This window comes from Rhinolophus sinicus, chromosome 12, assembly GCF_057876585.1.
Source record: "Rhinolophus sinicus isolate RSI-liver-muscle chromosome 12, RSI-T2T, whole genome shotgun sequence".
Lineage (NCBI taxonomy): Eukaryota > Metazoa > Chordata > Mammalia > Chiroptera > Rhinolophidae > Rhinolophus > Rhinolophus sinicus.
In genome coordinates this window covers 52233820-52249206 of record NC_142512.1, presented here as the reverse complement: position 1 = coordinate 52249206, position 15387 = coordinate 52233820, and the positions used below count along the sequence as shown (strand labels likewise).

Below are 15387 nucleotides of genomic sequence, written 5' to 3'. Positions count from 1 at the left end.
CAGTTGAGAGAGTTATGGGGGGTGTCCTCACCCCACATCTTTAATTGAGGGTATCTTATAATCCAAAAGGGTACCCAGAGAAAAAGGGCAGCTGACTGGATCAAAGAAGCAGTCCCAGACAGGAGAAGAGTGAAAGAGGGTCTCACGCAGGGTCTCCTCTATGGGAAGTTTCATACATTGGGACTGACTTTCACAAAGGCTCAGGGTGACCCGAAGATTGTACTAGCACTAAACAGGGGGAAAATCAGCAGATTTCCTGTGTGGCTTTTAATCCATTCTCTGAAATATCTCTTGCCACTCTTCCCCTTTTTCAAAGTAAGTCTTCAAATTAGGAAGTAACTAAGAGATTGACAAGGAAGTATATGAGAGAGAAACACACAGGAAACTTGAAGAAGTAGAGGGTGGATGACCCAGGCTCTGTTGCAAACATCTGGAATCCAGCTGGGACCTGGATTTGCTGGGGACACCGGCCAGGGAGATAGGACCATGGGGCTGCCACCAGCTCTGCTCCTTCTCTGCCTCCCAGGTGAGCGGGGCGGGGGTTTGGGGAGCCTGGTATTATAGGGGGCAGGACAGTAGGTAGAAGGTCTGTCCTGGGTTCAAGTAAGAGGCAAAGTGTCAGAAATGGGAAGGACACATCCATCCATCCATCCATCCATCCATCCATCCATCCATCCATCCATCCGTATATTCTTCTATACATTTAAACATTCATCTACAGATCTTACATACACTTATTGAGTACCAACTCTACGCCACGACTGTTCTAGGTGCTGTAATTAAGAGCAACTTCTGCACTCAGGGAAATCACGCTTCTATGAACTTCCAGCAACCAGCAAGCACTGTTATAAAAAAAATGCACACATGCATTTATATAACCTCCCAAGTCATTTCTGGGGACATGCCAGATTTCATTAAGACCTACTGCTCTTACATCCAGGCAACATTCTAGCAAGACAGAGGAGAGTATTCTTTTGGAAGTAGTAGAAACTTCTTTTTTCTTAACTTTCTTAAGCCCACGATTGAAGTGCTCAAGGCTCATGACACCTTTTCATCACGCAAGGGCTCTTTTAATTATATGTAATTTAACAAACATCTGTGAACTTACTGGCCAACCCAACAACTAGAACGCCACCAATAATTTCACTCTATTTGCTCCTTTCCAATCCAATCTTGCTTCCTCTAACACTAGTAACTTGGTGTCGTTTGTCAACACTTTGCAGGAATGTTTGCTTTAGTCATATTTGTGCGTCAGGATAGAAAATTGGGCTAAGGAACTGCAAGCCATGTTCTAAATCCAAGAGCCTGTGATCTAATGAGCCACATCCTTCCACCCCCACCCTCTTCTTTAGGTTTCTCTATCCAGACACTCAATATGCAAATTGCCTTAATTTATCTGTTCTGGAGGTGGCTTTGTTCACTAGGCTGTACCTCCCTGCACTTATCCACACTCCCTGTCCTGACCCTGAAATGTAAGTCATGATCTCATGTAATCAATACCCAGGTCTGGGGGGCAGGCAGGTCAGGCTGTGCGCCTCATTTCCCAGACACTGACGCACAAGGTAATGACTAGCAAATGGTAGAGCCACGCCTAGAACCAAGGTCTTCTGACTCCGAGCCAGGGATCCCTGCACCAGGAAGTGCCCCCCTCCCGTCCCCATGTCCTCGATGCTCTGCCACAAGGTTCCATGCTATGCACTTTGCAAAACAGAGCTGGTGTGTGTCCATTCACTCAGCCTACAAGGGCACCCAAACCCAGGAGCAGCAGGGATGTGAGCAGGGGAGTCCTGAGTGGGAGAAGGAGCAGGAAAGAGGAACGCGGGAGCAAGGCAGTCTTTCTGGGATGCAGGATTTCGTGGTAGGGAACTGCTGCCAGGCGAGTGACAGAGAGAGAGAGAGAGAGAGAGAGAGAGAGAGAGAGAGAGAGAGAGAGAGAGAGAGAGAGAATGCGCTCCCTGCTTCCTTAGGAGGTTGTAGGAACCCGGTTTGTAAGCAGCGGAGTGGTGGGTAGATTCCAGCAGCCAGGGGCAGACGACTAGACCAGCTCTTATGGATATTGACTTAATTTATGGAATTAGACTCCCCGGGCTGGAAGGAGCCTGGAAGTTTCTCTTTAGTCTGAATGCTCATCTGCTGTAGAATCTCCTTGATTGGAGAGGCAGTAATTCTAGGGCACACTCAGCTCTGAAGGGGCTGTCCCCAAGCCCAGATGGATGGAAGGACTCAAGGTTCTCCAAGGGTTCCCTCCTGAGCCTGCCCCGAGCGCTACTTTCCAGGCTCCTGGCTGTGACCCGTGCTCCACATCCTGATAAATTCCCACTGTGGGAAAGTGAACTTCTGAGCTCTGTCCCGGCCCAGGGGGAGGCACTGCTGAGAACACACCACCTCTAGGAGGAGGCGGGGCAGGTGGAAGGGAGAAGGTGAGCCCAGCTCTCCAACCATGGGTGGGGAACACTGGAAACAGGTGGGGAAAACATAGGTGTGGGGCAGGGATTGGAAAAGGTGAGGTGTTCAGGCTGGGAAAGATTGTCACATGAATTAGGACAGCAGGAGAAATCGGGAGAGCTCAGAGGCTGCAGGGATGGGAGTCACTTTCTTACGGGCAAAAGAGAACACAGGGGTTGGGGTGGGGCTGACAGGTGTTGGTGAGTTTGGAGGGGCCAGGGGTAGTGACAGTAAGATTTTCTGGGGCCAAACCTGGTTGGTGAGTGAGGAAGCAGTGCGTGGTCACCATCCAGGAGCATAACAGAGTGAGCAGGGGACAGTGTGGGGAGAAAGGGCAGGTGGTGGGAGGAAAGCAGGACACAGTGAAAACTAGGAGTCAGGGACGCCCCCACCCCTGCACTCGCCTTAAGTCTAGATGTAATTAGCTCAGGTCCCAACCAGGGCTCTGCCACCATTTCTACGAATCCCCAGGGTTATGTTTCCCTGGCCACAGCAAGCTCAGTCCTTTCACTGTTTTCACACGCACACATGCACACACACTCAAGCTCAAAACAGTGTAAGTTTTGGAACATTCGCTCCAGATTGGGGGGGGGGGCCCTGCTGAGAGTAACATCACACAATGCAGGACTTCCGCCCCCCTGCAGCTTTCCCCCTCTTTTTCTCTCCTTCCACATCAGCTTCTCACACTTTACTTCCCAGATTCTAACCCCCACTGTTCCCAGCTCCAAAATCATCCTACTCCGTGACAGAAAGCACAATCTCACGTAACCCCTTTTTCCTCTGAACACAGGGAGTCAGCAGGCCATGGGGACTACGATTGCGGGTGGTCAGCTTGTGCCCCAACCCCGCCAGCAAGCCGTATAGGGTCTCCTTTGGGACCCAGCCCTCTTCCCAGCAGCCAGGTGCATGACAGCGAGGGTGCTGGTCCTCCCTGGAGAGGGGGTGAGAGCCAGAGAGTCATTTGTCCTCCCTGGAGGACACATGGAGAGCATAGTAAACAAGACATGTCCTCTTAAAGAACAAGTGTGAGTTGCAGAAAGCCCAGCATACAGAGGTCTGACTCCAAAGGCAAGTGTTCTGGTACATGACCTGGCAGAAGCTGCAGGCTAAGGACAGGGCAGGACAGCCAGCTGTCTCTGCTCCCACCTCCGGCTTTGGTCCGACCTCCCCATCCGCACGGGCGGGCTCCCCGTGTGGTAACTCACTGTTTCTGGGCTCACAGGGCACAGGTCTCTACTTGTCCTGCCGACCACGGTCTCCAGATGATCTGGTGCAGGTGCTAAGCTCAGGTGTCCCTCCAGGTCCCCATCCCCGAGCCCAGAACCGTCCACTCCTCCCTGGCAACTTTCCCTTTGGGCTTCCAGCAGTGGCTGCTGCTGGGCCCATCAGGATAGAGTCCTGGGACGTGGCTTGTGTTTTCCAGGCTGTCTGTCCCTGACGGGCCCCAGCTTTGTGACGGGCACCACGGGGGACTGTCTGAGTGTGCGGTGTGGGTACGAGGCGGCGTACAAGGAGCATAAGAAGTACTGGTGCCAAGGACAGCATGACACAGACTGTAACATGATTGTGGAGACCCAGGGAAAAGAGACAGAAGAAAGGAATGGCCGCGTGTCCATCAGAGACCACCCTTATGACCTCGCCTTCACAGTGACCATAAGGAACCTCAACGCAGCTGACGCCGGATCCTACTGGTGCAAAATTCAGACAGTGTGGATCCTGGACGCCTGGTCACGTGATCCCTCCTTCCAGGTTCAGGTGTCTGTTAACCCAGGTAAGAGCTCCCGTCACTAGCAGCAGGCTGTGTGAGACATGACTGGACCTGGGGACGAGGAGGGGTGCCACACTGAAGAGTGTCTCTGGGCCTTGTCTTGTCCTCAGTCTCGGTGGTGTTGGAAGAGCCTATGATGTCACAGGGCCATGAAGCCATATCCACATTCTCCCAGCTCCCCATCACAACTTCCAACCTATTACTTTCCCACCTGCTTCCTGTAAAATTTGTGTCACCCACCCCCTACGTCTCCTTGACGTGGCCATCCATTGGCTTCCAGGTCACTCCAGGCTCAGTGGGGACCTGGCAGCTTCTCCACTCCAACCCCCGTCGTTGTCTTGGGAGGTTTCAATGAATAACTTGTTAAGCATTTTTGTCTCAGGTTCTATGGTCTTCTCAACTTCAGTGGCCTGTATTTCCACTCTTTCAGAATCCCACTCCATGGCAACATTGCAAATCTTACTGTCACCCCAAACTAGCCCATGTCTAGAACTCTATACTCCTCAAACATTCTGCTTCCTAACAACGTTCCATGCATCAGCCTTCACATCCCCGCATCCCCGTTTTCCCCATTCTTAACCTCACATACACCTCCAGGCTTTTGATCCTTCTCTCCTTGCCTGACCTCCTTTCCTTCCTAAGCCAGTTCCGACCCTCACAGTAAATGATATTTTCTTCTCTTACCAGTACCCTCAACTCCTGTGCACCATTTTCCTATCTACCTTTTGAAACCTTTATTCCTGAATCCATCCTAAAATTAGGGTGACCAACCATCAAGGTTTGCCCAGGACTGAGAGGTTTCTTGGGGCATGGGGCTTTCAAGCTAAAAGTGGAAAAGTCTCAGGCAAACTTGGGCAAGAGGGTTATCCTACCTAAAATCTATCTGCTCCAGTACTGCTGGAAAAAAGTCACAAATGGTGCCTCTGGGTATCAGCCGAAGTTCACGGTTTCTAATATTACCCTACTATTCTTCTACCTTACCAAGAGAACACAGGATATCAGACTGAACCCAGTTTCTTTCCATCTCTGCTTACAGATTCCCATGCAACCTAACTCACTCTTCCTTCTTTGCGTTTTAGGTTGAGAGTCAAGTTTTCTCCTCCAGTTCAAGGAAATCCTGGAGCTGGCTTCTCACCCCGTGGCTCCTTGCTTCTCCATCTCGAGCCAAATTTCCTCACCCATATCCCTCCTCCATCCATTATCCACACTCTCTCCTATCCTTAGCCTCTTCCTGGTCACTGCTCTTCACCTCCACCTATAAACATGCTCCTGTAGCTCGTGTCCTAAAATCATCTCGTAATCCTGCAGCCTCCTATGCATGCCGCCATATCTCTTCTCTCTTTTCTGCTGCCCGGAAGTGTGGATGAGGTATGCTTGTGCTGCTGCCGTACCTGGCAGAGTTCCACCCCCGTGCCCACCACTTTCTATTGGAGTGAGCTGATTGGTTGACGTGTCTCTGTCTCTGTCATGGCAGGGATGGTGCCACATGCATCAACGAATCCCCAATACCAAGGACGTCAAAGGCTGTTGTTGGGTGAAACTGAGCCTGTGTTGGGTGCTCAGTGAAGGGCTGAGCCTCTGGGAGACTGCTTTTTTGGGGGACATCATGAGGCTGGGGCAGAGTGGGGGTGGGAGCAGAGGTTATGCCAATCGTTTGGACACCTGAGGTCCTTGGGAGGAGCTGAGTGACAACTTATCCACACCCCAGCTGTGGGTTAAAGTGGCCTTAGTTTCCATATGAAGGGTGCTCTGAGCCCCTCCCAAAGTCTCTGTGCCCTTCTGATTCTTACATGGCCATCTTCATCCAGACTCTTCCCTGCCCCTCCTCCCCTTGGGGCTCCTCATCAGGCTGGGGAACCCCTGAGAGATCCCTGCCCTCACCCCAGGCAGAATCAAATTTGGGATGGAAAGAACAAGCTGGCACTTATTAGAAGCGACTCCTGGCCACTTGTGGAAAAGCTTCATTGGTTCCTGAAGGGCTCACCCAGGAGGTGGTCTGGGTCTGGCTTCAGGCTATTTCTGAGTCTCTTGTGAGTGGATGATTACGTGTGACAGCAGATTCAGACAGGTGCTTCGTGCATAGCTGGGGAGAGAGCAGTGCCTGATGTGTGATCTTATCTCCAGCACCACGTACAACCATAAGAAGAACCACACGTCCAGCCACATCTACCACTTTCCCAGTGATGATCCCCGGGCAGAACTTCAGCACCAACCAAGCACTGAACCACTGCCCAGGGTAAGGGCCCAAGGCCTGGAGGCCGTGGAGGAGGGTCAGCAGCCTAATGGGACCCTGGGGTGGGGGCTGATGACACACCACATCCTTTGTACCTCACTGTCTGTTGGGTTTTTCTCCAATTCTGGTCCTGATTCTTACATGGGAATTTTGTTCTGTGAATACTCTCCCCTGTGGGAAGCTACAGAGGCACAGGTGGAGGCTGGTTTCAGGGATGTGCAATCCCTCCTCCATCCCTACCTTTCCCCTCCCCATTCTGGACTCAAAGCCCTGGTTCTGTGGTCCCTAAGCCAGGCTCGCTTCCAAAAGAAGGTCTTTGTTCTACTAGAGATCCTGCTCCCATGAGCTGCTTCTGGGTCTGTGGGGAGATGGACAGGCTTCAGGATGGAGTTTGAATTCATTATCTTCCTCTCAAAGATATTCAAAGAAGGGCTGTGGTGCTGCTGCTAGACCCTGAAGGGAAGGGGACAAGGGACAAGGGCTTTAAAGTGTGGGTAAGGACTGGTTTCAAGATGTCATTTTAATAAAGGGGAAACTGAGGGGGACATGGACAGAGAGTGAGCTCAGAGCGTGCTTCTGGAGAGCAGGCACTGCTTGTGTCCCTCTTCTCTCTCTGCTCCATCACCTCTCAATGACAGTCCCAAAGGAGTTCTTGACTAAGAGAGGAGAGGTGACAGGGTCCCCAGAGACGGGCCCTGGCATAGGTCCTTCTAAATTTGATCCTGAGTTATTGGGGCTCTAGAGTCAGGGCCCAGGGAGAGGTGGGGAAAGAAGGGTCCTGGGGCCTCCACCTGAGGAGGCAGCTCGTTTCCTGTCACTGTGTCCCCCACAGGATTCCGCTCAGTACTTTCCACTTCCTGTTCCTGCTCTTCCTGAAACTGCCCTTGTTCCTGAGCACGCTCGCTGCTGTCCTCTGTGTGAGCAGACGTCAGAAGGAGCCTGGAGGGACGCAGAGTCAGCCTGACCAGGGGAATCCACCATGCAGTGCACAGTCTCCAGCAATACCCTGTCCAGGAATACAGCCCTTCAGGCTGGACAAGAGAGACCTTCAGATTCTGCAGCATAGGGCAGGGAAGCCGTAGTGCCTGGATTCTGGAGGGACCCAAGCCTTCAGGGGGTATTGTTCCTGTGCCCCAAGGGAAGGTCCTGGATCCGAGAAACCACTGTCTGCATCCTCAGGGGGAGGAAAGATGAGTCTCCAGGCCCCTGCATGGGGTCCTCCTTTCTCCTCCCCAGATCCTCTGGTTTCTTGCCCTTATGCCTGTATCTGAAGGAAAAGAAGTCTCTGGAAGTTGCATGCTCAGAAGCCTGGCTCTGTACTCTTCTCCTTGGCAAAAAGCTTCTCAACTCAGTGTCCCCCAGGGCAACAACTGCCTTCTTCCGGCAGACAGGGCGCTCCCTGAGGACCTGCCCGCACCACTTCCGTCCTTGAGCTCCCAGGGCTCTGCCTCCTCCTCTGGGACAATCCCAGGGGAGTTTGGTCCTGACAGCATGCTCATAAAGCGGCCCACTGTCCTGCATGCTTGGGATTCCTTTCCCTCTTATGACTCCTCTGTGTCACTGAGCTTCACCCTCTCGTGTTCTTGTGATCAGGGAGTGTGTGGTTGGGCTCAGTGCATCTTTGCCTGGGGTGGCCATGGCTGAAGTTAAAGTTCAGAGGTCAGTTATCACCGCAGTGAGAGAAGTAGGTAGTGGGTGCCCTTAATATCTCCTGAAATTCCCCAACCTGGAAGGTCACCTGTGTGCAGAGCCAATGGAGAGTCGAGCTTTATCTACTTTAGGGGAAGCCTGGCTTGGGCCACCTGTTGATCATAAACCCTTTCCATGGGAGAGGCAGACATAGTTTTCTAAAGACAGGGTGTAGGACACCAGAGCGAGAATATACTTTGTCATTTTGGGATGACATGATGCCACAGCCACCACTGGGCTTCCCCGAGCCCAGGGAAGGGTTTATGCCTGTTGCCCCCTCCTGAAGTTTGTAGGGAGGATTGCACAGTCTGTCACAAACAAGCATCACCATCTCCACTCATCTCCCTGCATGGAGACCAGCCCCCCGCTGAGAGCTCCCCGAGTGTTCAGTTATCGGGCAGGGCTGCCCTGTTCAAAACCTGAGCCCTGGTGTGGATCGCACAAAGGCCACTCATTCATGGCGTCTCCAGGAGAGCTGGGGCTGGCCCAGACTCGTGCTGAAGGAGAAATTCAGTCTAGCGAAGCACATGTTAATCACATTAATAAGACACACAGGGGGATATAGAAACACATGCTGCCAAAAGAGGAGCTAATGTTGCACCTTATTAAAAAAGAAAAACTCACAAGTTAGCACCGCACAGGCAGGACTGGTACGTGCCATAGGAGAGCCATGGGCAAGATGCTTCGTGCTGGAAAGCATTATGTCAGCTTGGCTGGACTAGGAAAAGGTAATATTGGAGAATGATGAGGAGGGAAGGGTAGGATGTCAGTGGAGAGGGGGTGGTGGGAGGAGCAGGGAGAAAGGACAGATAAAGAGCGAGGCAGAAGTGAAAGCAGAGAGGCAGGAAGCAGTCATCATAATGGCCACTTGTAGAGGACCTATCAGCAAATGGAGTGTTTCTCATGGAACGGGTGTGTCTGAGATTTCAGTGCAGTGAAATTTGCCTTGTGGCTGTGCAGATGGAGCTACCTAGCGTAGCTAAGGTTGGGGCATGTGGTAGAGGCTTCAGACCCTACTCGTCCTTAAACTTAGATTGGAGACACGTGGATGGGTTTGAGCAGATGAAAACGGGACCGTGGACGTGCTTTCGGAGGCTTATCTACTGGATGTGCAGGGTAGTCTGAAGGGAGGACTGTGGGTGTGTGGAGGCCTCACGTCTGGAAAACCAAAGGGATTGGGCATCGTTCACAGAAATAGGGAAGGCAGGGCTGGGCTAGGGTGATACAGAGCTTAGTGTTCTCTGTGTGACTGGGATTACCGAGCAGAGAGTTCTAGCAAGAAGCTCGTGATGTGGGTGAGCAGAGTATTGACTCTGGAGAGAAGCGAGATGGAGGGGTGAATCGGAGCCCAAGGAAAGGCCACGTCTTCAAGGGGAGAGTTCAGGACCAAGGACCAAGTGTGGCGACCTTACAGTTAAGCACCAGGAGCTTGGTGTTCTGTATTTTCTTCCATTGATCTGTGTGCCTTTCCCTCCACTATATCACACTGTGTTGATTGCTACATCTAAATATGTGAGTCTTAACATCCGGGTAAGTGATTACGTGATTCCTTAGGAACAGTACAGGTAGTGATTCCTCCCTCTATTCTTTTTCAAGTTGTTTTAGGTATTCACGTTCCTTTGCTTTTCCATATAAATTGTAGACTGAGCTTGTCATATATATATATATACATATGACACTATATGTATATATGACACTGTATAGATATAGATATAGATATAGATATAGATGTCTTGCTGGGATTTTGATGCAAATTGTATTAAAATTATAAATCAATGTTGTGAAAAAGATATCTTTACTATGTTGAGTCTTCCAATCCACAAACGTGGTACATCTCTCAATTTATTTAAATATTCTTTGACTTCTGTCATCAACATTTTGTAATTTTTAACATATAAATGCTGCACATGTTCTCTTAGATTTATACCCAGGTATTTCTTTTTTGGGGGAGCAATTGTGATTAGTATTGTTTATCATTTTGGTTTCTGCCTGCTTGTTGGTCGTATATAGAAATACATGACTTGTTTGTGTGTGTGTGTGTGTGTGTGTGTGTGTGTGTGTGTCTGTATTGATCTTGTATCCTATGACCTTGTTAAACTCATTTATTAGTTCTAGCAGTTTTTTGGTAGATTCCTGGGGATTTTCTACACAGACAACGATATCATCTGCCAAAGATCATTTGATTTCTTCTTTTCTAATGTGTATGCTTCACTGGTGTCCTGGACCCTAGGGAGCCCCTGGAGGATTTGAAACCCTCTGAGGGCTGTGTGGCACCTGTGGCATTGTGTTCTCAGGCTTTTCTACTTTTAAAAGAGAAGCCAAAAGGGGAATTCCTCGTTTACGTATAGGCAACAAACTTCATTACAAACATACTGTCATGAAAGCAAAATAAGTTTGTAAGTCCATGCAAGTCATGAATGCAGTCTGTGAGCTCTGAGGAAAGTGGAGAAAATGCAGCGTGTTCTGTCTGCCCAGTATCTAGACCTGTTTGCAAAGGTACCCAGATGTACCCAGGGTTTGTTTTAAAAGGGTAGGTAAGTCACGCAGACATGGAAATGACTGTCATGAATGAAGTTTGTACTCATAGATCCCACCACACAGGACCCCCAGAGGAAGGCCCTGGGTCCAGCAGGAGGCGGAGACAGGGCGGAGACGGAGGTGCTGTGGGTGGGCCATTATGTGGTGTTTGCTGGAAGGAAAGGGTGAAGCAAGGTAAATAAATGCAACAGGTTTAGGATGGGATAGTCTGAATAATTTCAGGAGGCTCTAGGCTATCGGACTGGTTCCCAGTTGTTCAGTTCCTGGCTCTGGGGTGATTTGGGGCCAAGGGATAAAGTCCCAAACTGCAGGAGCCTGGTGAAAGGAGACACGTGGGAGTAGGATTTGGGATTGGTTCGTTTGCATATCAAAGACGTGCTTGCAGACAAGTCCTTTACTACCTAGAGGAATTAGCTAACCCAGGAGGGACAGTCCTTCCGTGGGTTCCACAAGGCCCTAAGACGTTAAAGCATCATAAAATATGGAATTATTTTTAAAAGCCAAATGATTAATAGTAGAGTAATAATTCATAGTAATTAGTAATAATAATTAATAGGGTTAATTAGTAGAGCTATGATGGGAGCTGACCATCCTGCATCCTTGGATGTTGGATTGGGGGCACTGCACTCAGAATAAGGTATTGCTCATGACTCCCCATCTTGATGGGAGGGGCACAGTTTCAGGACTCTTTTTTTTTTTTTTTTTTACCATTATAGCTTTTATTCCACAGGTTATTGGGCCAATGGGAGGGCTCTGGCTGCTCTTGAGACTATGTGTCCTGGTGATACCTCACGGATCTGGGATGTGGCCACAGGGTGAGGCAACAGAGATGGAAGGTTTGGTAGAGATGAACTTTCCCTTGCTGAGACCCTTCTCCATGTCCACGCCACATGCCAGGCAGAAAGCTTTGGGATTGTTTGGGGTAACTGGAGCGGGGGGCGGGCAGAAGGGGAGGGGAGCCCACTGTCCCATCTGTGCCTTCTCAATTCTGTACCCAGTTGCTCTAAAATGACCTGCAGGCTCAGCATTGCCCCAGCTCCAGAATCAACCTCAGACAGGACGCAAACCAACAGCCCGAGAAGTCCCAGCTGGACTGTTAACACCCAAAGTTATTCACTCAGCCAAGCCAGCTGGGCATGTGTGGGTCCCCAGAGTGTCACGTCCTGCATGCCTCCGTGCCCCCAAATCTCTGCATCCAGCATTCTTAGGCCTCCTCCTTGGTGATACAATCTTTGAGGATCCGCTTTATTTCTCTTTCTGTGATTTTTAATCTTGAAAACACCCTAGAAATCCAGACCTGAGCTCAAGTCTATCTCACTCAAGACCAAAGATCTTTTTTCAAGGGGCTGGAGCCTTTCCCCCAGGTCCAGCCCTCTGTCTGGAGGGAGCTGGAGGAATTCAATGTCAAAGCCGGATACTCAAGTACATGGGGATGAGGGAGAAGGTGAGGGGATTAAAAAGCACAATAAAACCACGGGGATATGAAAGACAGTATGGGGAATACGATCAGTAATGTTGTCAAGATTTTGTAGGGTGTCAGATGGGTGCTTGTCTTATTAGGGGGACCACTTCCTGGATGGTGTAGATGAGGACCACTGAGCTGTCCACAGAAGCATTTCTATTTCACGGGTTAGAAGGAAGGTAACAGCCAGAGCACGCTTGTGGCAGTTCCCCAAGCCACCAGTAGATGGCACTAGTGACCATTTGCAAAGCTTTACCACAGGCCACTTGAAGGACTTGGAAATAATTCTTCTGTAACAGGATTGCTTCTCAGCTGCTGGGTCCCTCCCGCCTGCTTCCAATATCCTGATCTGACCAACGCGAGTATTAGAGCCAAACCCATTGTATCCTGTGGCCTGTTCTCCAGGCTGAGTCCCATAGTCTGGCCCAGTCCCTCAGCCCCATCCTGCTCGTCAGCCTGGGCTATCTGTCTCAGTAGGGATCACCTTGTCTGCCTTGGGGCTGACCAGATGTGGGCTCAGACCTTCAGGGGACCAGCATCCAGAGCTCAGGGTACAACCAGGGCTCTGGAGCCCAGTGGGCAGTTCAGACTGGAGTAGACTGAGGCCCTAGAGTCTGGGCCCAGGGGTGGGACTAGAGTCAGGCAGGGAGGACTAGGACACATCTGACCCCAGGCCAAGCCTTCGGTTTTATGGTGAAGCAGCCTCACTCGGCCTACTGGATTCCCTACGCCCTGGAGAGGTAGAGAGACCCAACAGTCGTGCGGAGCGGCCTACGGGGTCTCTGCTCCCGCTCCCCACATAAGAACACAGGACATGGTGAAGCCAAAAAGGAACACCAACGGAGCCATAGATAGGGGAGTCATACCACTATAGTCTCGCTGGCGGCTGGGTTAGAGACACAGGAAGCAGGAGCAACACGATCTGCAACCTGCCGTCCACTTCTCTGCAATCCGCAACCCACACTCCGCCATGCTAACTGCAATCCACTCTTGCCAGCCACCATCTTCTTGCTAGCCTCCATTTTTCTGCTAGCGTAGTCACGGCAGTTATATTAGTGGCCAATGGCTCACTGGTTATAGCTGACGGCCAACTAGCCACAGCTGATGGCCATCCAATCACAGTTGATTGCCATTTACTACCTAGGTGAGCACCTTTCCACGTAAGGGCGAGAGCCTGGAAACTGCACTCCTGGCTCTGTCCCCACACTCCACCCCTACAGGATCTCACCTCACATGTTACGTGACAAGCGTCTTCTGCGAGGGGCCCTGTGCAAGGAGCCTGGAGGTGAATGCAATATCCTGAACACAGCCAGGCTCTCCTGGCACAGACAGACTTCCTGGAAACAGTCAGGGCTCTCAGGGCACCGCCACTCTCTCTGGGCACAGCCTGACTTCCTGGACTCAGCCAGGGCTCTCAGGGCACTGCCACTCTCTCTGGGCACAGCCAGAATTCCTGGACTCAGCCAGGGCTCTCAGGGCACTGCCACTCTCTCTGGGCACAGCCTGACTTCCTGGACTCAGCCAGGGCTCTCAGGGCACTGCCACTCTCTCTGGGCACAGCCAGAATTCCTGGACACAGCCAGGGCTCTAAGGGCACTGCCACTCTCTCTGGGCCTCTCAGGGTACCGTGCTGGAACAACAGTGGCTCACAGTAAAGGTACTTACATATTCTCGATGGCGGCCGGTCAAGACACAAAAGCAAACATCTGCCAGTTCCACTACATGGTGCTAAGTTCCAAGCAAACAGTCAAACGGTCCATTAAATTAGGGATAGAAGGCAATTCCCCATAGTCCATAGTCATTCGGCAGGGCTGTCCTGGGGGTGAGGATGACCTTGACCTCACCCGCATCTCCCACAGAGGACTCAGCAAGCCTTTCCTCCTGGGACAAGTCCCGCATCCATGCTGCCTCAGCAAGAACTTCCCAGCTCACAGGGCCGCAACGACCTTCACTTTCTCCAGCCTATGCTGGTGGGAGAACCGTCCACGTCCTCCCACCCCTCCACGGGGGTCCAGCTCTCCGGCAGCTGCTCCTCCTGGTCTTCCTGAGACTGAGGTTTCATATGCACAAACTGCTCAACCATCCTTTGGAGAGCTTTGGCCGGCACCGTACCCTACTCGCTGCGCCATTTTTCATGTAGGGCGACCTGCGGGGTCTCTGCTCCCGCTCCCCACATGAGAACACAGGACACTGTGAGGCCAAAAAGGAACACCCACGGAGCCATAGGTAGGGGAGTCAGACCACTATATTCTCGCTGGCAGCTGGGCTGGAGACACAGGAAGCAGGATCCACAGGATCCACAACCTGCCATCCACTTCTCTCTGCCAACCAACCTCACTTGCTAACTGCAATCCGCCTTTCTGCAATCCGCAATCCACACTCCGCCACTTGCTAGCTCAGCCACCATCTTCTTGCTAGCCCCCATTTTTCTGCTAGCGTAGCCACAGCAGTTATATTAGTGGCCAATGGCTCACTGGTTACAGCTGATGGCCAACTAGCCACAGCTGATGGCCATCCAGTCACAGTTGATGGCCATTTACTACCCGAGCCAGCACCTTTCCACATGAGGCCGAGAGCCTGGAAACTGCTCACTGGGGCTCCGTCCCCACACCAGCGTTCCCAGGGAACATGTTCAGAGGCTTGGGACCTCGTGTGGTGACAGCGATCAGTGCTTCTTATTACCCACGAAAAAGGGAGCACATGTTGAAGGACTGACTATGATCAGTGGCAGGAAAGTTGAGGAAGGGCAGCTGTGGGATGGAAAACAGTGAGATGGAGGGGCAGGGGCTGAGCGAGCGGGGCAGGAAGTGGGGAGGCTGGGCTGGGCTGGTCTGTCTGCAGTGTCCTGGGAGACTCTGCACTTGGCCCTGGCCTAGATCCCATGAATGGCCTCAAAGTCAGTCTTGAAAATTATCTCTAAATTGAATTATCTGTATGATAAGGTTCTCGGGGCTGCGTTGACAGAAACGTTTATGCTACGTATTTTTCTATGTGTTGTATTCCCACCAACCACCAGGAAGTTAAATTTTCAATGCAATAATCATCCTTTTTTATAGTCCAATTAACTCTACTTTATGACCATTTGTATCAAATAGGTTATTTGTGAACTTGACACATTTAAAATATACCACAATTTTTGTAACCCAGTTTTGACATCTCTCTTTTTTCAAGATGCTGAAAGCTTAAAAAATAAAGTGGCCCTGGGGGCCGGCCCGGTGGCTCAGGCGGTTAGAGCTCCATGCTCCTAACTCT

At 51.1% G+C, this 15387-nt stretch overlaps 1 protein-coding gene across 1 annotated transcript; it reads left to right on the top strand.

Moving 5' to 3' along the window:
• Window positions 1–315: 315 nt before the first annotated feature.
• On the top strand, window positions 316–11326 carry LOC109454682 (CMRF35-like molecule 2). Its single transcript, XM_019745510.3, has 4 exons — window positions 316–526; window positions 3869–4216; window positions 6338–6449; window positions 7279–11326. The coding sequence occupies exons 1-4, from the start codon at window positions 406–408 to the stop codon at window positions 7526–7528; spliced, it is 831 nt and encodes a 276-aa protein (XP_019601069.3). The 5' UTR covers window positions 316–405; the 3' UTR covers window positions 7529–11326.
• Window positions 11327–15387: the final 4061 nt, after the last annotated feature.